Source organism: Sphaerodactylus townsendi, linkage group LG11 (genome assembly GCF_021028975.2).
Source record: "Sphaerodactylus townsendi isolate TG3544 linkage group LG11, MPM_Stown_v2.3, whole genome shotgun sequence".
Taxonomy (NCBI): domain Eukaryota; kingdom Metazoa; phylum Chordata; class Lepidosauria; order Squamata; family Sphaerodactylidae; genus Sphaerodactylus; species Sphaerodactylus townsendi.
This window is the reverse complement of record NC_059435.1, coordinates 66,519,270-66,540,180: the sequence shown is the minus strand read 5'-3', so window position 1 is coordinate 66,540,180 and position 20,911 is coordinate 66,519,270. Positions and strand designations below refer to the sequence as shown.

Genomic DNA, 20,911 nt, shown 5'->3' with positions numbered 1-20,911 from the left:
CCTCCCTCTCTGCCTCTTTCAGCGCTTCTCCAGGTCTGCCACCTTGGCTTCAAGAGAACGCACACGTTCCTTTGAGTGCCAGGGAGCGCTCATTGCAGCGAGGGCACACCCATGACTTCTTGTCCTAGTGGCAGATAGTCATAAGCTGTCATGTGATACTCAGTGCAAAACACTGGAAAGAAACCCCTCATCCCCCTACGTTGGCTTTCTGCTTTCATATCTGATTTGTTTAGATATTTAAATATTAAGCTTTTGAGTCACTGCCCCTGGAGCTATCTGCACGCATTATCTATCTGTATCAAATATGTCCTTATTAATTTAAAAACAAAAATTAAATTAAAATTGCGCGCACCGTTGGGCGCGCACCGCTGGTTCCAGAGACTGAACTAAAGCCCCACCTTTAAGGACAAAAGCCCCACCTCTCAGGACAAAGAGGAACAAGAGATGAACTCTGTTAACCCCTGTTAAGCCCCACCTTCCAGATTCAGCAGCCTTACAAGGAGAAAAAGAGATAACCCCTGTTAAAATACACTGTTTTAAAAGCTGTGGCTTTGAGAAAAGCCCTCCAAAATGAACACCAGCAGGTCACTCCGCTCTTCCTGGCCAAGTCTCTTCTGCTGCTACTCCTCTCTGCTGGTTCCAGAGGTGTCCCAAGGCACTAGTGTCCCAAGGCACTAGGTCCCAAGTGGAGCATTCAAGGACAAATGCGGTCCAGGAAATGGCGGATGAATTCGCAAATCTCCTGTCATCTTTATCCTGAACAGGGTATAGAGAAGATCAGACCAAGTCTCTTGTTTTGTGTAACACTTTCAGAAGCCCAACAAGCTTTCCTGCAGAACAGCGCAGTACTGAAGCACAAAATGCACCAGAGGCTGCAAACTGAGACAGAAGGAGGCAAATATAATATGAGAGAGCTATAGAACCCTCACATTATAGTCTATCTCCCTCCTGCACTGCAGCAATTTTACAGTGGTTTTTTTTATACCCAGCTTTTCTCTACCTTTAAGGAGTCTCAAAGCAGATTATAATTGCCTTTGCTTCCCCTCACCACAACAGGCGTGGCTGAGACTGTTCTGAGAGAACTGTGACTAGCCCAAGGACATACAGCTGCCTTCACATGCAGGAATGGGGAACCAAACCCAGTCACTGTAGAGCCAGTCACAGGTGTCAAACTTGCGGCCCTCCAGATGTTATGGACTACAGCTGGCAGTGGATGATGGGAACTGTAGTCCATAACATCTGGAGGGCCGCGAGTTTGACACCTATGCTGTAGAGGGAAACTGCGTCAACGTAGGGGGAAAAGTACGCTTACCGGTAAAACAAAAGCAACGGAGACATCTTACCTTATTCAACCATTCTGCTCTCTCCGTGTCTGGAAAGTGAACCTAACAAAAAGAAAGTTGAAAATAATTAGTAAAAAAAATCTTTCATATACAAGGTAATAATTACAGGCGAACACAAATCAATTAAGTTCTACGATACTCAACTGATGCAAACAAATTAGTTACCAAGACCTGAAAAGTTATAATACTGCATACACACCCGTAAACAATGTATCCTGAAGGTAATTTCCACTACTGAATAATCAGTCCTGGGAGCACCATCCAGCTAATGTTGTCTTTGAAACCAGCAGTCATAACTAAGGCAAAGAACTTTTCTTCAGTATGTAATTAACTGGTGAACCCTGAATACCAAATTCTGTTGTATCTAATCTGTGAGGCCTTGAAAACTGTTAGTCTATGAATCTGCTGTTAAAAGTGGTGTTAGGTAAACAAAGACCTGCCCACCTGAATGACCACAATTGTTGCTAGAAAAGAAATGGATTTTTCAACAGGGGATACATAACAGTAGGACACTGTCAAGCATAGCAAACACATTCACAGCATTATGATTTTAGTTGTCTTTACCCCCTGGGCAATTCTGAATGAATGACTTTCATATGAGTGTTACAAAAGACACCAAACAAATGAATCCCCAAGGAGGGCACACCTGGTAATGCTATTAGGAGAAATTAAAGAAAAGATTAGTTGCCCTTATCAGAAGCTGCCAAATCGAACAGCAATCTTAATTTCTCCAGAAATCTCTCTGTGGAAATCATATAGTCTACTCAGTGGTGGGATTCACCAGGTTAGCACCACTTCGGCAGAACTGGTTGTTAAAATGGTGCTTGTAAACAACTAGTTGTTACTGGTTCTGGTGGGTTTTCTGGGCTGTGTGGCCGTGGTCTGGTGGATCTTGTTCCTAATGTTTCACCTGCATCTGTGGCTGGCATCTTCAGAGGTGTATCACAGAGGGAAGTTAGGAACAAGATCCACCAGACCACGGCCACACAGCCCGGAAAACCCAGCAGAACCAGCTGAATCAGGCCGCGAAAGCCTTCGACAAACCAGTTGTTAAATTATTTCAATCCCACCACAGGTCCTACTGCCAGACTGCAAAATAAATAAGAGGTCCAGTAGAGAGTCTCATCTTTAGCATGCTTAAATTAATGTGACTACTTTCTTTAATTTTACACTCTAGCGTTTTTTAAAATTCTTTATCTAGCTCTTGAAGATGGTGCAAATTCAATACTCCTTTTTTAAACTATGGTTGAGAGGTTAGGAGCTAGCTACAAGATCACACTGCATGCAATCTCTTAATGATTTAAAAGGTGAACTCGGCACTGGGTATCCCTTTAAATCAGTTTGCTAGCCAATTTTCCTAACAATCTTATTTTCATTGGTAATGCTGAGTCAGTGCAGAAAAAAATAGCTGGCTGAACAATGCATGGTTCTTATAATAGCAGATTTTTTTGTTTGCATACAAAATTTTATTTCATCTCAACCCAATATGGGCACAACTAAAAGGGCTATTTGTTCCTGATTATTTTCATTCTTAATGAGTTTAAAGTACACAAGAACTATCAATAATGTATACTGAATGCACTTAAGTACTAGAATATGATCTTTTATTTATACAGAGTTCAAACACATGGAGCAGACAAGTCTAAAGCAGATATTAAAAGATAGCTAGAGTCAAACAAATGCTCTCACTGTTATTTAAAATCTGTAAAAAAATTAAAAGGTGTCAATTCCCACCTATCTTTGCTTCTAAACAAAGAACCAGACTTAACCCTCAACAGAAAATGCTGAGAATTTTATTCAGCATGATGCATCCAACAACCAAGAAGCAACTGGTTGTGGTGGGTTTTCTGGGCTGTGTGGATCTTGTTCCTAACATTTCACCTGCATCTGTGGGCTGGCATCTTCAGAGGTGTATCACAGAGAAAAGTTATGCAAGAAATGCAGGCATCTATTCTGCTTTGGTCTTCAACATAAGTACATTCTAGAAATCAAGAATGCAGCTAATGTTTTTCTCTGTATGTGTTTCCCACAGAAGCATTAGGAAAACAATCTCAGATGACAATTGCTATGATTTTTCCCTTGATATTCTGCCACTATATAGCAAGTATCCTTTACAGTTATATCTTACTTTAATATTTGAACCTAGCATTTTCTGAATAGCAACCTTGTAGGACAAATTGTTTCACTCAGCCTCTGGCTGCCATGCACTTCCTGAAGAGGGTGAATCACCAAGAGCTCACAAAATATATGCTCTGCCACAAAAATCTACCTCAGTGCATGATCCGAAGGTACATCGTGCTGTTACTCTGCCAGGCAGGTCTGGATCTGTTCAGTAATTGCATAGGAGGCTGTCCAAGAATCCCATATACTGCAAGGGTCTGGAAGCTTCAACTGGTCCAAAGAGTAGCAGCCAGACTATTGTCAGAGATGGGTTACAGGGTCTGTATCAGCCCTGGGCTGAAAGATCTGCATTGGTCATCAACCTGTTTCCAGCCACAATTCAAAATGCTGGTTCTTATCTTTAATGCTTGAAACAGTTTAGGGCCAGGGTAACTGAAAAACTGCTTCCTCCCGGGTTGTCTGCCTCACAAGCCCCGCTCTCTATGCCGCCACCTTCAGAGGCGAGACAGATGGAACCCAAAAACAGGCTTAGTTAGCAGCAGCAACGTGCTTGTGGATTGCCCATCTCCTTGAGGTGTGCGTGGTACCTACATTGCTTTGCTTTAGGTTCAAGGCCAAAACGTTTCAGTTCACCCAGACTCTTCATTAAGAAGTAGATGCTATTGTAGCCTAGAAACTGTTTTACATCCAAGAGCTGGGCTCCTCGCCCCCCCCAAAGAGGCTTCTTGGTGGCATGGGGAGGCTCGAAAAGCAAACATGCCTCCCTTCTATGGAGCTCAAGTGGCCACCGGCATAATGCCACGAATGGTCGGGAAGGAGACAACTGAAGCTGGCTCAACCCTGACCGTGCCTCTGGCCCACCCCTGCTGGGATGCTGGGGCTGCATCTGGGGATAAGCAGGTAGCCACACACCAGTGGAATCGCTCTCCCCATGTCAGCACTGTTTCCACCGGTGGATTCAAATACCACCCCCACCCCACCCCCCGCCAAAAAAAAATAAGCTGTCTGTGGTCTGCTTTTATGATGTATGTTTTTCTGATGGACTGGGGCTTCTTCAATGCTGGATTTTAATTAATTTCTTTTACTGTCTTGTTTTCATTATTTTTATTTTGTAAGCCACCTCGCGCAGACTCCTGGACAGGCAGCATCAAAACGGTCTAAATAAATAAATTCTTCTTGCCAGTCAGTGTCCCACATCTGGATTTAAAAAGCCTTCATGGGGAAAAGAAACACAAACAAAAGAAGTCCATACCCACTACGCTTTGCAACTGTTATGAATTCTTAAGTCCGTACCTCACTGTTTCAGGACTGAATTCAGTATTTTAATATGTGAATCTAACAACTTATCGATTCTGCATAAGTACAATATGTTGTGTTTTATGTGGGGACTGTTCAGAAACAGCCAGAGCTAAGCACTGTTATTTACTCAGCAATGACAACATAACTCCATCAGTTCTTCCAGCAGGAGCTTAGACCAGGCCTCAATCCCATCAAAGAAAGAGGCACATCTCATTAAAAAAAAGTCATCTTATGACAGCTCTCTAGACATAATTAACTGAAACAATGACATAATATCTAGAACACCAGACAGACTCCAATTACCTAATAGAACCAAAAATGTGGCAATAAAGGGTACTACTGCCAGAAACATCATTAAAAAAAAAGTTGACAGACCTACTGTTTTAAATATGACTGGTTAACATCCATTACTGCAGGAGGAGAAAACAATTGCCATTTTCACCTAAAATCTAAATATAGTCGATTGTATCATCTTGGAAGGTACTAGAAAAGCATTAAACACCTTCGAAGTTCTCCCCTCTTACTTGACCTGGGGAGGGGGGCGGTTCCTGGAAGGCAGACTGCAAATGTTGCTTTGAACCTCTATAAGCTCCCTTAATAAATAAACTTCACGAGTCTCAATATATGATCTGTGTTTGCGCATGTTAATTAACACTGTTTTTCAAATCATATCAGATAACAGGAACAGACTGCAGTCCTGGGATATGTTTATTTCTCACAGTAAATAATGGGGAAACATTTATGCTGTCCATGGTATCTTAGAAGGTCTGTAAGTTCTGGGTCCAGCATACCAAAAAATCATATTCACCCAATCGCATACTTACAATTTATGAAATCTGCTATAGCACAAAGCAGGGCTCTCTGTTATTTTAACATAATATCTCCAGCTGTCCGGGCCATGCGGGACCTTGGTGAGTTCCACAGGGCCTGTAAGACAGAGCTGTTCCACTAGGCCTTTGGCAGGGCTGGCCGCTGGTCTACTGCCCCCCACTGAGGCTGCCAGTTTTCCATCTTAGCAGGGCCTTGATTCCATCTTGGGCCCTGCCTTTCCCCTCCCAGCCTTTTTGATCGGGCGCCTGTCTTTAAATTTTGCTTGCTCTTAACTTTGTTATTTAAATTTTAAGTAACTGCTGCTGTTGAAAATTTGTTCTAATGGGGCTAAGTTTTAGTTATGTATTTTATGTGCTGTTATTGGAAACAGCTGTACTGTGAGCCGCCTCAAGCCCTTTGGGGGTGTGGCGGCCTATAAATCTAATAAATAATAATAATAATACTTCAGCGCGATCCAAATAGTAACCATGAATTTCACTCAAACAGTAAGCAGAACCGCCAACAGGTCTGGAGAAAAAGTCCTGTCCCTTAAATAAAGGTTTAATATGTAGACACAGCTGAAGCTTCTCATGGCATGGAGGTAAGTGACATGTATTGGTGAATAACATATCCTTAAGCCTCTATTAAAGGGACAGGATATTATTTTTCTGTAACACTAAATGTGAGTGGAGCTCTGCTCATAGCAAGAAACTTCCCTATCTTTTCCTGTACCCTATGGCACTTCCAGATCTCAGGGGAACCTCAGGAGGAAAATAGTGGGTACAATCTGGGGTCTGCAGTGGGGAATCAACCCCCCCCCCCAAATCACCCCCTTTGCCACTGGAATTGCCCTTCCACAAGCACTGAATACAATTCAATATTTTCAAACACAAAGCAGCATCAAGAGATGTTGTTTAGAGAGAAAGGCACTACCTATTTTTTCTCCAGGCAGATGGCAAGTTTCGTTTTTGAAAACGCTTCATCATGAAGCCACATTTCATAATACATTTATTCTGAACTCAAGGCTGTGTGCTAGCAGTGACACTACAATTTCAGCCTTAACACAGCAATACAAACAAATGTACAAAAGAGAGGAGGCTGGCCAGATTTGAAAGCAGGTTTATAAACATCAAAATTAGAAGGAACTAATTAGCAGTTTATCAGTTCAGCAGACATTAAAAACACCCGAAGGCCTGTTCTGGCAACACAGAAACAACCTGTTTGTACAGCATATAACTGTCAAGATCAACTCAATCTACATCTAAAGCTGAATACTGCAACACGGATACACACAGTATCTGGAATATTCAGTAGCTGAAATAACTTCCGAGTTGCCTGTTAACAATTCTTCCACTCTCCTCCCCTACTAGATATGCAGTGAGCATAGTGGCAATCTTTTCTAAACAAAAAATAAATATTCATTATATGACAGGACCATAAAAGGATGGGAGCCGCTGTCAGGAACCTGATTAAACAAGCATACCACAAGAAATCCGAGTTATCTCTTCTTCCCTTTCCGTGCTCTCTAAAAGAGAACACAATTAAGTGAAATAAAAGGAAGAAGGAGTAAGAGGAGAAGAGGAGGAGGAAGAGTTTGGCTTCATACCCCTCCCCCCTTTCTCTCCTGCAAGGAGATTCAAGGTGGCTTACAAGCTCCTTTCCCTTCCTCTCCCCACAACAGACACCTTGTGAGGCAGGTGGGGCTGAGAGAGTTCCAAAGAACTGTGACAAGCCCTAGGTCAGCCAGCAGGAATGTAGGAGAGAGGAAACACATCTGGTTCACCAGATAAGCCTCTGCCACTCAGGTGGAGGGAGTGGGGAATCAAACCCGATTCTCCCGATTAGAATCCACCTGCTCTTAACCACTACATCACGCTGAACAGCTAAAAGTCTGAACTGCTAAAATAAAACTGCATGCTGCTTAAGAATACTTTCTCTCAAAAGCCTATTTCTACACAGCAGGACAGTGGCACTAATAATGAAAAACAAGCATTTTGGAGAAGTTCGCCAATGCAATAAAGTGAGTATACATTATTTATAAACATACAAAGCTTTTTCAAAATCAAAACACTTCTGCAGAACCAGACCAGTGCTGTCTGTTTCAACTGGCAGAGAGAGGCCCTCAAGGAACAAGGCAAAGATCTTTCCTGGCTCACCGGCCCATTATTTGCTGGAGCTGCCAGAGATCAAACTTGTAACCTTCCATTTATCCAAGATACACTCTGACTTTCAACTATGGCTCCTTACATTTTACCTTTTTAAAACACAGCTACAATTAAGGTGTCAAACTCGCGGCCCTCCAGATTTTATGGACTACAGTTCCCATCATCATGCTGGCAGGGGATGATGGGAACTGTAGTCCATAACACCTGGAGGGCCACGAGTTTGACACCTATCAAATAAGGCAACATAAGAATTAATTAATACTTACAAGACAGTACAGGATCCAATTCTTATGGCTGTCTCTGTGGCTCACACTCAGCTCCCAGGTTCATCACAGTCTGAGAACTAGGATCACTACAGTGTATGTTGGGGGAACAGGCTGCCATGTTGCAGCCAACTTTCAGCGACTCCGTAGGGTTTTTCAAGGCAAGGTATCAACAGGGTGATTAGCCTTGGTCTGCCTCTGTGTAGCAGCCCTGGGCTTCTCTGGCAGTCTCCCATCCAAGTACTAACTAGAGTTGACCCTGCTCAGCTTCTGAAATCTGACCATACCGGGCTAGCCCAAGGCATGTATGTCAGAGCCTAGTGTCCTTTGCCCTCCTGCAAAGCAAGAAATGTCACATCTGCAACAGCACACTCTGCATGTAATTCAAGACTGGCAGCACTAAGAAGAAGAAGAGTTGGATTTATATCCCCCCTTTGTCTCCTATGGGGGCTTACAACCGCCTTTCACTTCCCCCCCTCCCACAAGAAACACTCTGTCAGGAGGGGCTGAGAGAGTTCCAAAGAACTGTGGCTAGCCCAAGGTCACCCAGCTGGCATGTGCTGGGAGTGCATAAGCTAATCTAGTTCCCCAGATAAGCCTCCACAGCTCAAGTGGCAGAGCGGGGAATAAAACCCGGTTCTCCAGATTAGAGTGCTCCTGCTCTTAACGGCTACACCCACTACTCTCTCAGCATATAAGAAAAGATTTAAAACTATACAAAAATCTCTTTACAATCACACGTCCGGAGCCAAAGAGTTGGAGCCCACCAGATTTTCGGCTTGATTTTGGCCAGTCCGCTGCTTCCTGCAGCCCCCGTCCTGTGTGGCTTCTGTCTATATGGTTCTTTTAGGTGGTCAACATGGTAGCCCCAAAATACCCCCATATTGGAATATAGTAATGCAGGCATTCCAATTTTTCAGCCTTTTCATATTAAGAGTTTAATAACTGCCAGATTATGGAAGCAGGAGAAAATAATTTTTTTAAACTGCTTCTTGTTTCTAAAAATAAGAGTAACTGTTCACTTTCTAAGTTTTATTTTAAAAAATGCTATAAAACTGCACTGTCATTTGGGGTTCAGGCCAATGATTTTTTAAAAAAATGATATAAGACTTTAGGACATGAGTTTAGCACTCAGACTAGGCAATTCACTTCAATCAGCTCAACCTTTTCAGATGGCTTCACTTTACACATGAGACCATAATCAAGATGCTGCACCAGTGACTTTCTTCCTGCTACACTTGCAAAAATTTACAAATCAGCATCTATTAACTGTTGGTGCTGTGGAGAATTAAATGCTGACTGTGTCTTGTATGCGGTAAAAATGTTTAAAACAAGACAGCTATTGGTGCATGATTAAAATTATGTTTTCAAGGGGTATTCCATGTACGGTAGAGTTTTCTTTAAAATTGTTTTTGTTAAATCATATTGAATCTTGCCGGCTGGGAGCCCTGCCGGTGCGGGCTGACGGGACAGGGGAGTCTGCCATCCCTGACCTCAGAGAGCTGCTTTTATAAGCACTGAGGGGGGGGGGGCTTGGGGAGGTCTGGCCATGCCCCCATGCACTGCCCCCCAACCCCCCTCATAACAATCTATACCTACATCACTGGACACAGAACTGCTCTCCAATGGCAAAAGCATTCTGTCTTATGCACTGTCCCAAAGAGTTACCTGTGCAATAGAGATGCTCATGATACCTTGGTTCTCATCCTTCCAGGTATCAATCACACAAGAATGGGTATGGCTTCCTCATGCATATGTTCTCTTGGCCTTTGCAGGTTGCAGGGTGTGGTTTTCTTTTGCTGTCATGCACCATCTCTCTCAACTGTCCTATATTTTTTTTCCTGCTGCACAGGATTACGGCTAAAACACATGATTTCCACAGGAGCCTGTATCTCCTCGCTGCCACATATACCCAAAGGTGGGTTGTTGCTAGGGATCCCAACAGAGACATTTCCATCCTTGGACAATTTATAGACATCAGAACGCCCCTCTACCAGACTGGCCATGTGTGCACAATATGCTGGAAGATAACTGGCAGAGTTATGTTTTGCTATGGTTAGCAAATTAATTACGATATCAAAGATCCAGTAGCAAGCAGATACAATCTGCCAAGTGAGAAGCACTTAAAAGGGCAATCAAAACATTGAAAATTATGTCAATGTAGGACCGTGGTGGCGAACCTTTGGCACTCCAGATGTTATGGACTACAATTCCCATCAGCCCCTACCAGCACAGCCAATTGGCCATGCAGGCAAGGGCTGATGGGAATTGTAGTCCATAACATCTGGAGTGCCAAAGGTTTGCCACCACTGACGTAGAATATCCAAAATGATGAAGTATCCAGTCACATCATGAAGATACTGTGAGGATTCTATCCACGGGCTCCTCGACTAAGGAAAGTGTTGCTGTCTGTTAGGTGGTCACAGGTGTTTTGGTGTAAGTCTTCAACCATGCTGCTCGTTTTCTTTAAAATGGTTAATATCTGAATTTTCTTCCCAAGGGTTTTGGTGTGCCCAAGTAAAGAACAGTAGCAACCAGTCACAAGTACTTTATATACACACTGCTGCATTTTGAAACTTCATGTCATCAAAACTGGGCGGACACATCCTTCGGCGAAAACACCTGTTTGTAAAGGTTGTCCTTGAGGCCAGCACCTTGACAACACTTTTACCAGATAGGACACTGCAGACACAATTACATGTCTATGTTCTCAGATCTGGAATCAAGACACTCACAGATGTGCCTTACTCAGTTCACACAGTATACCTGAGGAATCCTGAACCTCTGGGCGCCTGTATAATCATGTACCTGGACTCACTATTAGACCCGTAGGAAGTTGCTGTTTAGTTGCAAAGAATTGTTGTAACTGTAATGTGAATACATCAAACACGCCGGACCTTGTAGGAAAGCAGCTTGCTGTGAAGGAGAATTTCTCTACACAGACAGCTACTATTGCAGTATCATCCCAAGAAATTGGGAGTAATTTATATTAACTGTGATTACCCTAAAAACTAATTAAATTCTGCAAATGTAAAACCTATTTCCCAATTTCCGTGATACAGATCTTGCTAAAGACCACTAATTGCATCATTCGTTGCAGATGGCACGGATTCAGGACTTAGCTCAAGGCCTATCAGAGGCAAGAGTGATTTTTTAAAAATATGTAAACTAAGTGTTCACAGTCTTAGGCTATAGCATGTTCCAAATTTAGCAAGCATTAGCATGTCGGAGACAGAGGGAACTGGGGCATCTATCTATTCCTTGGTTCCATCATCAATTGAGCAAGGCTGTTAATGACAGGATATTTTAGAGGATATTGATTCATAGGGTCTCGCCATGAGTCAGAAGCGACTTGACAATACTTAACACACCCACACCAATTGAAAAATATACAAGCAGAACATACACTGCACTCTGAAATCTCCTGTACTCAGTAGTTGTCACCTTTATCCATTTTAAATATTATACTTTGCACAAAAACGGGTCCATTCATGTTTCATTCCTATTTATTATGTGCTCAATTTTAAGGGCCTGAAGGAGAAATCCAGGTTCTGAATTTTTATTCCCACCACTGTGCAAAAATCTGCATTAAAAAAGTCTCCTCCACTGGCTTCAGAAGCAAGTGGGGAAAAGGAGCTAATGACCCTAAAATTCCAAATGTGAAGAATATCCTTTTGCGGGGTCACGCGTTGCCTCTTTTTAAGGGTATCGACTCTCAAATCCCCAGACTTGTTTTTAGTAATGGGACAAAGAGGGAACATAAGAAAGCAACTGAAACAGGACATAAAGGTGAATGTTTCCAACACAATACAATTTATAGAGACATGGAATACATTCTAATTCCACAGAACTGATAAGTCACTACAGTTCAGGTACATGTTTAAGCAATTAGCCAAATGTCACCATTAAAACAAATGGAGGCAGCAAGTTTAGCTGCCCTGCAAACACGCCCCAGAAATGCTAAATGAATTATTAATAATGCAGTGCAGGGGCTAGATCAGCCATTCTCAGCCAGGGTTCCCTGGTACCCTAGGGTACCATGAGCATGTCCCAGGGGTACTGCGGCAACACTACGCCCCCCCTCATTTTTGTGGTGTCTCCTACCGGCGCCAGCAAGGACATGGAGCTGACCCATGGGGCAGGGTCTGCCACAAGGTCAGCAGCCACCACCACCCCCAGTGCTACCCTTCACCCTGGGAGGGGAAGGTGGGGTGTGTGGCAAGCAGGGGCAATGGGAGGGGAAGGTGGAGGGTGGGGGAAGGGGTACTGTGAGATATGAAGAGTGAGGTCAAGGGTACCCTGACCTCAAAAAGGTTGGGAAACACTAGGCTAGATGCATATGTGTCTTCAGTCATTTGCTATAGAGAAACAAGCAGACAAGCATCAATTCTAACATTCAATATAAAGTAATATATTTCACTGTGAACTGTATTCTACAAACTGGAGAAAATGAGCCATATTATACTCTCAGCACCATTGGGGAGAGGGGGAATCTGCTGGTGGAAGCTGCACATGGCTGCACTAGCATATTTGTCCTCCCCAGGGCACTTGTGGAAGGATGAACCCACCGGGGTGCATCCGCTGCCCTCCCTAGCAGTGGGACGCAGTGCGGAATGCTGTGCCAGCATCCCTGGGGGAGGAGCTGACTTTACATCATCAAAAAGATGGTGTAAATCTATTCAATCCAATAGGGGCTTCCTGTCTACAGGGAGGCTTTTCAGCATTTTAAGCATGCCCATGCCTCTGGGAACCCTGTTTGGGGGTGGGTGGCCCAGCATGGCCATGACGCTCCAGCTGGACATCCAGCCCCTTGGACAGGGTTGCCTGCTAGCAAGTTCATAATATCAATATCAAAGCAGGCTGTGGAGCCTTAAAGGATTAACCCCGCTTACAAAGGTGCTGCACCATTTCTGGAATTACTACATTGAGTGTATTACTAACCCTACAGTGTAACGTACAAGAAGGAAACTTTGGATCATGGCATTGGCTCAGGCACTCTCGGACTTCTATCACATGAGCATAAGCAGGCCATACAATGTTTCTATCATTATTTATTGGAAGGCTACCATGCAACACTTTGCTCTGGAAAAAAAACTATTATTACAAATAATAGAGCACTGCTAGTATTTTAGCAGTACTCCTCTCCAGAAGTGTATATTTTAGTAGTATTCCTTTCCTGAACTGTCTAGTTAACAACATTTTATTAATCAATGTTTGTGAATGCTTCCAGAAGGCAGCTATTTTGAACACTCAATGGCATTCATTTATCATATTTCGAGTAAGAGTGACATCGTATGGTTAATGGGGCAAGGGAACATTCAGCACTGTATCACAATCACACAAGCAGACAAGGTTGAGCGAGGACACTCGTGTTGACAACTAGCAGAAAGCACATAAAGGTTATGAAAACAGAATCCTAAAGAGGTATTCCAGAAAATGCAGGATTACATAACACAACTTAAAATGTACATTTCACACACACACACTAGCAAACATGTAATTTGCTGTCATGCATACGAACCTGCCTTTGAACGAACGGAAATATATCTCTAACTCGTGCTGCTATACGATAAGGACAGCCAAATGACAATGTAATGCTCATCATATGACAGTTATTTTCAGCCAAAGACACACTGGACTCTCATTTTTAGTAACAAAACCATTCCACGTTAGTCAACTAAATTACATGACAAATGCTGCCAAAACATAAGAACCTTATTCCTAGACACACTTACTTCTAAGTTTCATCGATTTCAGCACAGTGAATTTCAAGCAGGCAAGCTTAGTTTTGTAGACAAAGGCTACAAAGTAAATGGAATGAACTGAGGCTGGGAATGTTTGTATAGGGACAAACTGAAACTGGCCACTCATTATTTGGCTGTGATCAAAAATTTCATGAAATCATCAATGCCACTGTGTAGGTGACAGCTTACTTTATTGTTCCATGTCATGTGTTAACAAATCAGGATCCAGGGCTGCTTGCTCCCTAGCTCAGTAATAGTCGGTGGCAGAACTACAGTGAAATCCTAAACAGCGTTGTAATCTCCTAAATTCACGGACTTCAGTGGACTTACAAGGGTGTAATCCTGTTTAAGACTGTATAATATTTGACTGGTCAATTGACTAAGAATTTTTGGAGCAGGCAAATGCCAAACTAAAAGTCCTGGAAAAATGTAACTCACTGTTAAGAGTTTCACAGCTGCATTAGCAACCAGTTGAAAAAAGTTACTGCACTGACTCATTGAAAGAGAATGCCACTCAAAGAGGTTCTTTCAGAATATTTTATAAACACATAAGTTCTGAAAGATAAATGGGTATTTGTATAAATAAGAAGAGTTTATGAGTAATCCCCTAACAGTCACACTTGATAAATTACATTTTACTTCCAAGCAATATATATATGATCACAGTGAAAATCCCTTTGAAAGTAACAGCGCTTATTTCCATACATCTTATTTTTGGATTAGGGTATTAAATACTAAAAAGTGCAAGAATTATCTTGCCAGGTCAGTCTGGATGAGCAACAGAACGTGGAAAGCTGACAAACAACTGGCACTGTCTTTTGAACATTTTGGTTCACAACATTTACAACAGCAGGGAAGTTTCCATCATTAGTTCCTTCCACTACCCAAGATGACTTACACTGCCAACAACAACACACAACCGAGACATTTCAAGGGATTATGCCACTGAGGGAAGAGCAGCATTGTATATTAAAAACAAATATTCCCCACCCCACGAGTTAAAAGTATTCTCGTTTCATTTTTACTCATGGCAAACTGGAATCACAACAATAAAAAGCCTGGAATAATTTCGGTTTCAAAACAATCACGCTGTTAGCACATTCAACTATTCTTTTAGAATACATGTGGCATTCTTGTTTTGCCGATCACACAGAGGAGGAAGGAGTTGAGCAAGTCTGGCTACTACACAATTTATTCAGCTACCTCTTCAGCTTCTGAAATTTCACCAGGCTCTGCCCACACTGAACACTTCTATAGGAGAGTCTCAATGCGTGCAGGAACACTGGAAATGTCACCCTGCTCTAATGGCAAAGCCACCCAAACAATGATTTAGTATTATTCTCTTCGTACTCCCCAGCTTGCTATGAATCAGGACTGGATTTCTACCTGCTAAAACAGGTAGGCAGTCCAATCCTCTCTGGAGCTGGTGCACCCCTGCACTGGCATGGGTGCCCACTCCACCAGCGCAAGAGGCAAATGGACTAACAGAGGTGCAACTTACCTGCGGATGGGTGTCACGGAGCCAGACTCAGAAGCCACCACTTGTCCCTAGGGACACTGGTGCAAAAAGCTGCGCCAGCATGCCCGGGGCTGTTCCAGCAAGTCAAGCCGATCTTAGTCAACTTCCACTGCACACCCAGCCCTGTGCCCTGGCAAAGCTGGTGTCGGGCATACGCCATGTTTTTTGTGTATCTCCACTGTCACCTAAAGAAGATTCCCTAAGTGTCATTTTCTTGGGGGGGGGGGGGGGCTTCCCATACTGCAGAAAAGCCCTTAGAGGGGGCGGGGCGGCACCTGCCTGCCAGCCCGCTCTGGATTGGGCTGTTAGACAATGTAGTGTTACAGCACCGGAAAAGTAACAGCATTGTAGCATGAAGAATCACAATTCCAGTTCCAATGGTGCTGCCACACTGTATTCATTTAGAAGTAGATGTGTACTTTGACTCATGATATTAAAGGACCGCTATATTTTTGAGAAACAAATGGGATACCTGAATTTGCCTATAAATGCCACAAATGAAGGAGTAAAACATATACAGCACCGTGCATGAAGGTCATTAAATATGCCCAAAGCAAGTTTATTTTAAAGTGCATCTTAACTGGATTTAAGAACTGTGCAACATGCCAAAAGGAAGCCATTAACAGACTGGCACTTCCAGTAATTTCTTGTGCAGAGAGCCGGCTACAGTCCACAAAGCTGAGGACAAAAGATATTTCTAATATTCTTTGATACTTGTCCAGATCTTATGTCGGTTTTCTCAATAAAGATAAAAATCTATGATACGTCTCATTAAGCAAATGATATTAACAGTATGAATGTCAGAATACTAGTTGCCTGTTTCTTTGTTCTTTGCTGATTATACTGATTCTTGGCCTACTTGGCCTAGGCACAACACAAGCCATGAATGCTGCCAATCTAAATATTTGCCACTGGACTACAAACCTGGAAAATGCCAGGATCACCTCTTTCATATATTCGTTTTTACTGACACTGTGCTTCAGTGATTTGCACATATACTATCCTTGCTCCAGAAAAAAAACACCATACCTAACAAACATTCTCTGGCATGAGACTGTCTTGCTCCAACCCAGATCACAGCAGAATATCACCTCATGAGCAAAGATTTATATCCACTATATTACACAATGGGAGGTTCTATTGCATGCACTACTTTCGACACGAACAGGTATTATTCATTCCAGGTTTATGGATGTGGCTCCACATGTCTGCCTCTGTAATTTAACTAATGTTAACTGGAGATGGACAGAAAGATGCACATTTCTCACAACCAGCACATGAAGCACAGGAACATTGCATCTTCATCTTTCTCTAAGAAGCACAGTTGCAATTCAATCTTGGAACTATCAGGCAAGGTGGCTTAGGACCAAGTCTAGCCACTGAGCTGCATAACTGAGCATGGACTTGAACCTACCCAACGCTTCACCGACTCAACATTCTTGGCACGCTGGCTTTTAGACACAAAATGCAGGCAAATGTGGAAGTTTCTATACGTTACAACGGTTAGTTTCATGTTTCTTGACATTAAAGCCCAATCCAGAGGTCACTGGTGGCTGGGGGATGGCGCCACTTCTAGTCCGCTGCACCGCCTCCAAGAAGCCTTCTAGGTGGTGAGGGAAAGTAGTAAGCTCCAGAAACTCCTTGGCAACCTGAAAGCCCTAAGTCTGAGGGTGACACCTAGGCCCCTTCCGCACATGCAAAATAATGCGTTTTCAAACCACTTTCACAACTGTTTGCAAGTGGATTTTGCCATTCCGCACAGCTTCAAAGAGCACTGAAAGCAGTTTGAAAGTGCATTATTCTGCATGTGCGGAATGAGCCCTAAATCCAACGGCAGACTGTTCCCAGCTCCAAAGCCTGGCGGAAGCGAACTAAAGTCAGCTCCACTCCCAGGAATGCCCCTGGCCCACCCCTAGCTGTGCTGGCATCCGGCTTCAGGCCAGAGCAGCTCAGCACTTATGCCAGTAGGGTGGGCAAATGTGCCAGGGCAACAGCCACATGGCAGCTGCAAAGGTCAATTTACCGCCCCCTCTGGATTGAACTGTTCTACAGCTATATATTAGTTATAAAATAAGCAGTTCTAGATTTTTGACAATCTGTTTCCCAGAAACTTGTCCCCACAAGTACTATGAACCAGATCAGGCATACAAATGTTTTATTCATTATTTATACAGAAGCTGATAAAGAGGCCAAATGTAACATGCATATTGCAAGCACGGAGAGGAAAAGGGCAATAAAAGTGGAAATAACCTGGCAAAGCAGGAATAGAGAGGAACCTACAACACAAATGGCAGAGAGAGAGAGCTAGAATACCAGCCACTTGTCATGGAAAGACAAAGGGTATCCAAGGAAAGTGAGTATGGAAGTCCCTGGCACCATAGCTTTCACTACAGCAATGCCAATTTTCATCTATTAACATTAACAGAAGAGAAACTTTCAAGTTGCAAGGTACAGTAACTCCCCAGGCAATCACACGTAGCAAATATTATGTCATCGTGCAACCACGCGGGCAACTAAATGTGGTTACGAGTCGGAGAGAAGAAAACAAGCTAACCGAAATTCCCCCACTCACACCCATTACCAAGGCAACTGATAATCTATTTTGCCATATCACAATGCAGAAATTTCCTGCATTCAAAATGCATTATAACAAAATAGCATAAATCTGGTTGCCTAAGCAACACAGGGGTGGCATTTACCATCTTGCCATGCTGTAGGTGGGGGGGGGGGGATGAAACTGCTGCAGTGCAGCATGGCAGTGAAGCCCTAGCAATGGGATAACTCCGTGGACGTGTTTACGCTCTTTTGTTTATCACTAAAAGTTGTCAAACAGGGGCCCTTGTTCAGAAGTTGCAAGAATTTTCACAAGAATAGGGGCCATTCAGCTCAGTTTTCCCTTTAATTATTTTACAAAGATTCCCAAATCATCTTAGTTCATTAAAAGAAGAAAATTAACTCATGAAAAAATTCTCACACTTCAGAAACAACCTCAAAAACCAATTTCCTTCTATTATAAAGAAGAGCACAAAAATGTATTCAAACACATGCACATCCCCAGGTGGTGTTTAACTTTCTCAGTGGTTTGATTCATGACTGGCTATGCTGTACAATTTACAATTTTCCATGTTGTTAGCAATACAACTTGCATTAATGTAATTTTTGTTACTTACTAGTAAACACTGAGAAAGGATGCAGAAAATATGACATGTTTTATACCCTGTCTTTCTCCCAAATAGTGGTTCTCTTCTCCTCCATTTTATCCTCACAACAATCTTGTAAGGTAGCCAGCGTGGTGTAGTGGTTAAGAACAGGTGCACTCATCTTATCTGGAGAACTGGGTTTGATTCCTCGCTCTGCCATTTGCGCTGTGGAGACTTATCTGGTGAACCAGATTAGCTTGTGCACTCCCAGCACATGCCAGCTGGGTGACCTTGGCCAGGTCCCATGGTGGCGAACCTATGGCACTCCAGATGTTCATGGGCTGATGGGAATTGAAGTCCATGAACATCTGGAGTGCCATATGTTCACCACCACTGGCCTAGTCACAGTTCCTTGAAGCTCTCTCACTCCCTCCCCCCTCACAGGGTGTTTGTTGTGGGGGGAGGAGGGAAAGGAGATTTTAAGCCCCCTTGAGTCTCCATACCGGGGAGAAAGGGGGAATATAAATCCAACTCTTCTTAGACTAGGCTGAAAGAGTGTGTAACTTGCCCAAATTCACTCAACTAGCTTCCAAAGCTGAGTAGGGATTCAAATACAGATCTCAGTCTAAAAACTATACCATGCTGGTTCTCTATCAGAAGCTAAAGGAAAAAGGAGCCGTCTAATTTTGGAGATGGAGTCTAAGCGGTTCACCACCTCTGAAAAAAGGCCGAGCTTCACCATACAACACATAAGTTTTGTTCATTACCTTCCATTACCCAGATCCATTGTACTTAGAGATCCTAACCCAATATTGGCACGTACGGTACACAAATAGCCTCCCTGTTTATGTGCATGATTATACCATATCAAATATTAAGGTGTGGCCCTAGACACGCACCTCAATACCAACCACATGCACCTGCGTACAAATGGATCCTACTATTTTTCTACTTATTAAATATTAAGGTTTCCTTGCCAATTTAATCATCCACTACCTAACAATAAGCTCCGAAAAACCAAACTGCACTTTGCTCTTACAGCAGCTGGTTCCGACCAGGCTTTAGAAAGGCAGCTTCTCCAGCTCCTTCAGATAGACTTTACAAGATACTCTTCTTGCAGAATGAAGGATTAAAACAGGCTTTGGAATGGATCATGTTAAAGGTGTCCTGACAACAAGTGGACTGCATTAAAATCTGCCTTGTCCTCTTAACTGACATAAGTGAAGCCTGAAGCTTTCCTGGCACCTTAAAAGTTTCTAGTGCACATTCAGCAGACACACCCACGAATTACTGTTTTGTGCTCCATGGAGATACTATAACAACACGAAGCATTAGAAGACATTGGGACACAAGACCAATTATGGAAAGCAGACCTGAGCTGTTCATCAGAATGTGAAGCAACTTATCTGAAGGAGGAATAAGACAGGTAGAAAAGGAAAGACAAGAAAGTGTGGCCAACCACAATGCTCTGATACCTGGCTATTTACAAACTTCACCTCCCAGATAAAACAGAGAGAATACCTAGGTAGGTACATGCATAATAGAGAAAAGTCCATATTGGCAGTTCACAGATATACATCAGACCCTTCAGGATGCATGGAAGAACTGTGGACTGGGTAGGACTGCTATCTCAGGAATGAAATGTATAATGCTTAAGCACACCAAAGCAAAGAAAGAGACCTGGGTAAAGATCTCAGAAGACAAGTACTTCAAAAGAAGCGTCAACTGGGCTTTTGGGAACTAGATAAAAGACTTGAGTTCTCAGAAACATGCATAGGAGAAAGCTGGGGTAGTAAATGTATAAACTGAGGCTTCAATATACAGGCTTCAACTGGCCAGATAGGTGCTGGCATCCAGCAGGCTTTCAACCAACAGAGTCCCCTCCCCAGATCACAGAAAACACAAGAATCTCTTTTCTGGTGCAAATGGGTGAAACAGTGATAGCCCAGGAACTAACTCCTAAAGGAAATTCAGGATTCTATGCCCATGCAAGTCCCCTTCCAAGGAGGGCAAAACCGGTCTGCCACACGATTGTAGCTGCAAATTAAATACCTGGAAAAGGAGGAAAGGGGCTTCAGCTGAAGGCAGGGGGCGAGTTGCCTGCAGAATCATTCAACCAGTGAGCTGAATCCGAACATAAGTTTTGAATGTCAGAGTTGCAAGCAGGCTCGAGGCCTGTCTTAGATGGATGGCAAGTGAAAACCCACGTGCAAATAAACCTAAGGAACTGGGCTCTGGCCACGAAGGCTTCTGATGCAACACACACACGCGCACAAAATCCCACAAACTTTTCTTAATTTTTGAAGGGGAAAAAGCCCTCCAAAACTCAACCCTAACGAAAACAGCCCAGGGCTGCCGTGATCCCAGCACCAGCTCCTTCTATTTACTGTGATCTCTTTAGAGAGGCTGCTTCAACCCTTCCGTTGCAAATTAAGCCCGGGTCCCAGGAAACCGGGAATGCAATCCCAGATCCAGCGGGCTCAACCCCCAAGCTCTACTTGCAGGCA

General features: G+C 43.2%; 1 protein-coding gene across 4 annotated transcripts in view; it reads right to left on the bottom strand.

Moving 5' to 3' along the window:
- Positions 1-20,911, bottom strand: part of ESYT2 (extended synaptotagmin 2) — an 84,954-nt gene that overhangs the window by 63,449 nt on the left and 594 nt on the right. For all 4 annotated transcript variants that reach the window (XM_048511285.1, XM_048511286.1, XM_048511287.1 and 1 more), the window contains exon 2: positions 1,344-1,385. In XM_048511285.1, coding sequence (XP_048367242.1) covers positions 1,344-1,385 — 42 coding nt within the window. The remainder of the gene's footprint in view (positions 1-1,343; positions 1,386-20,911) is intronic.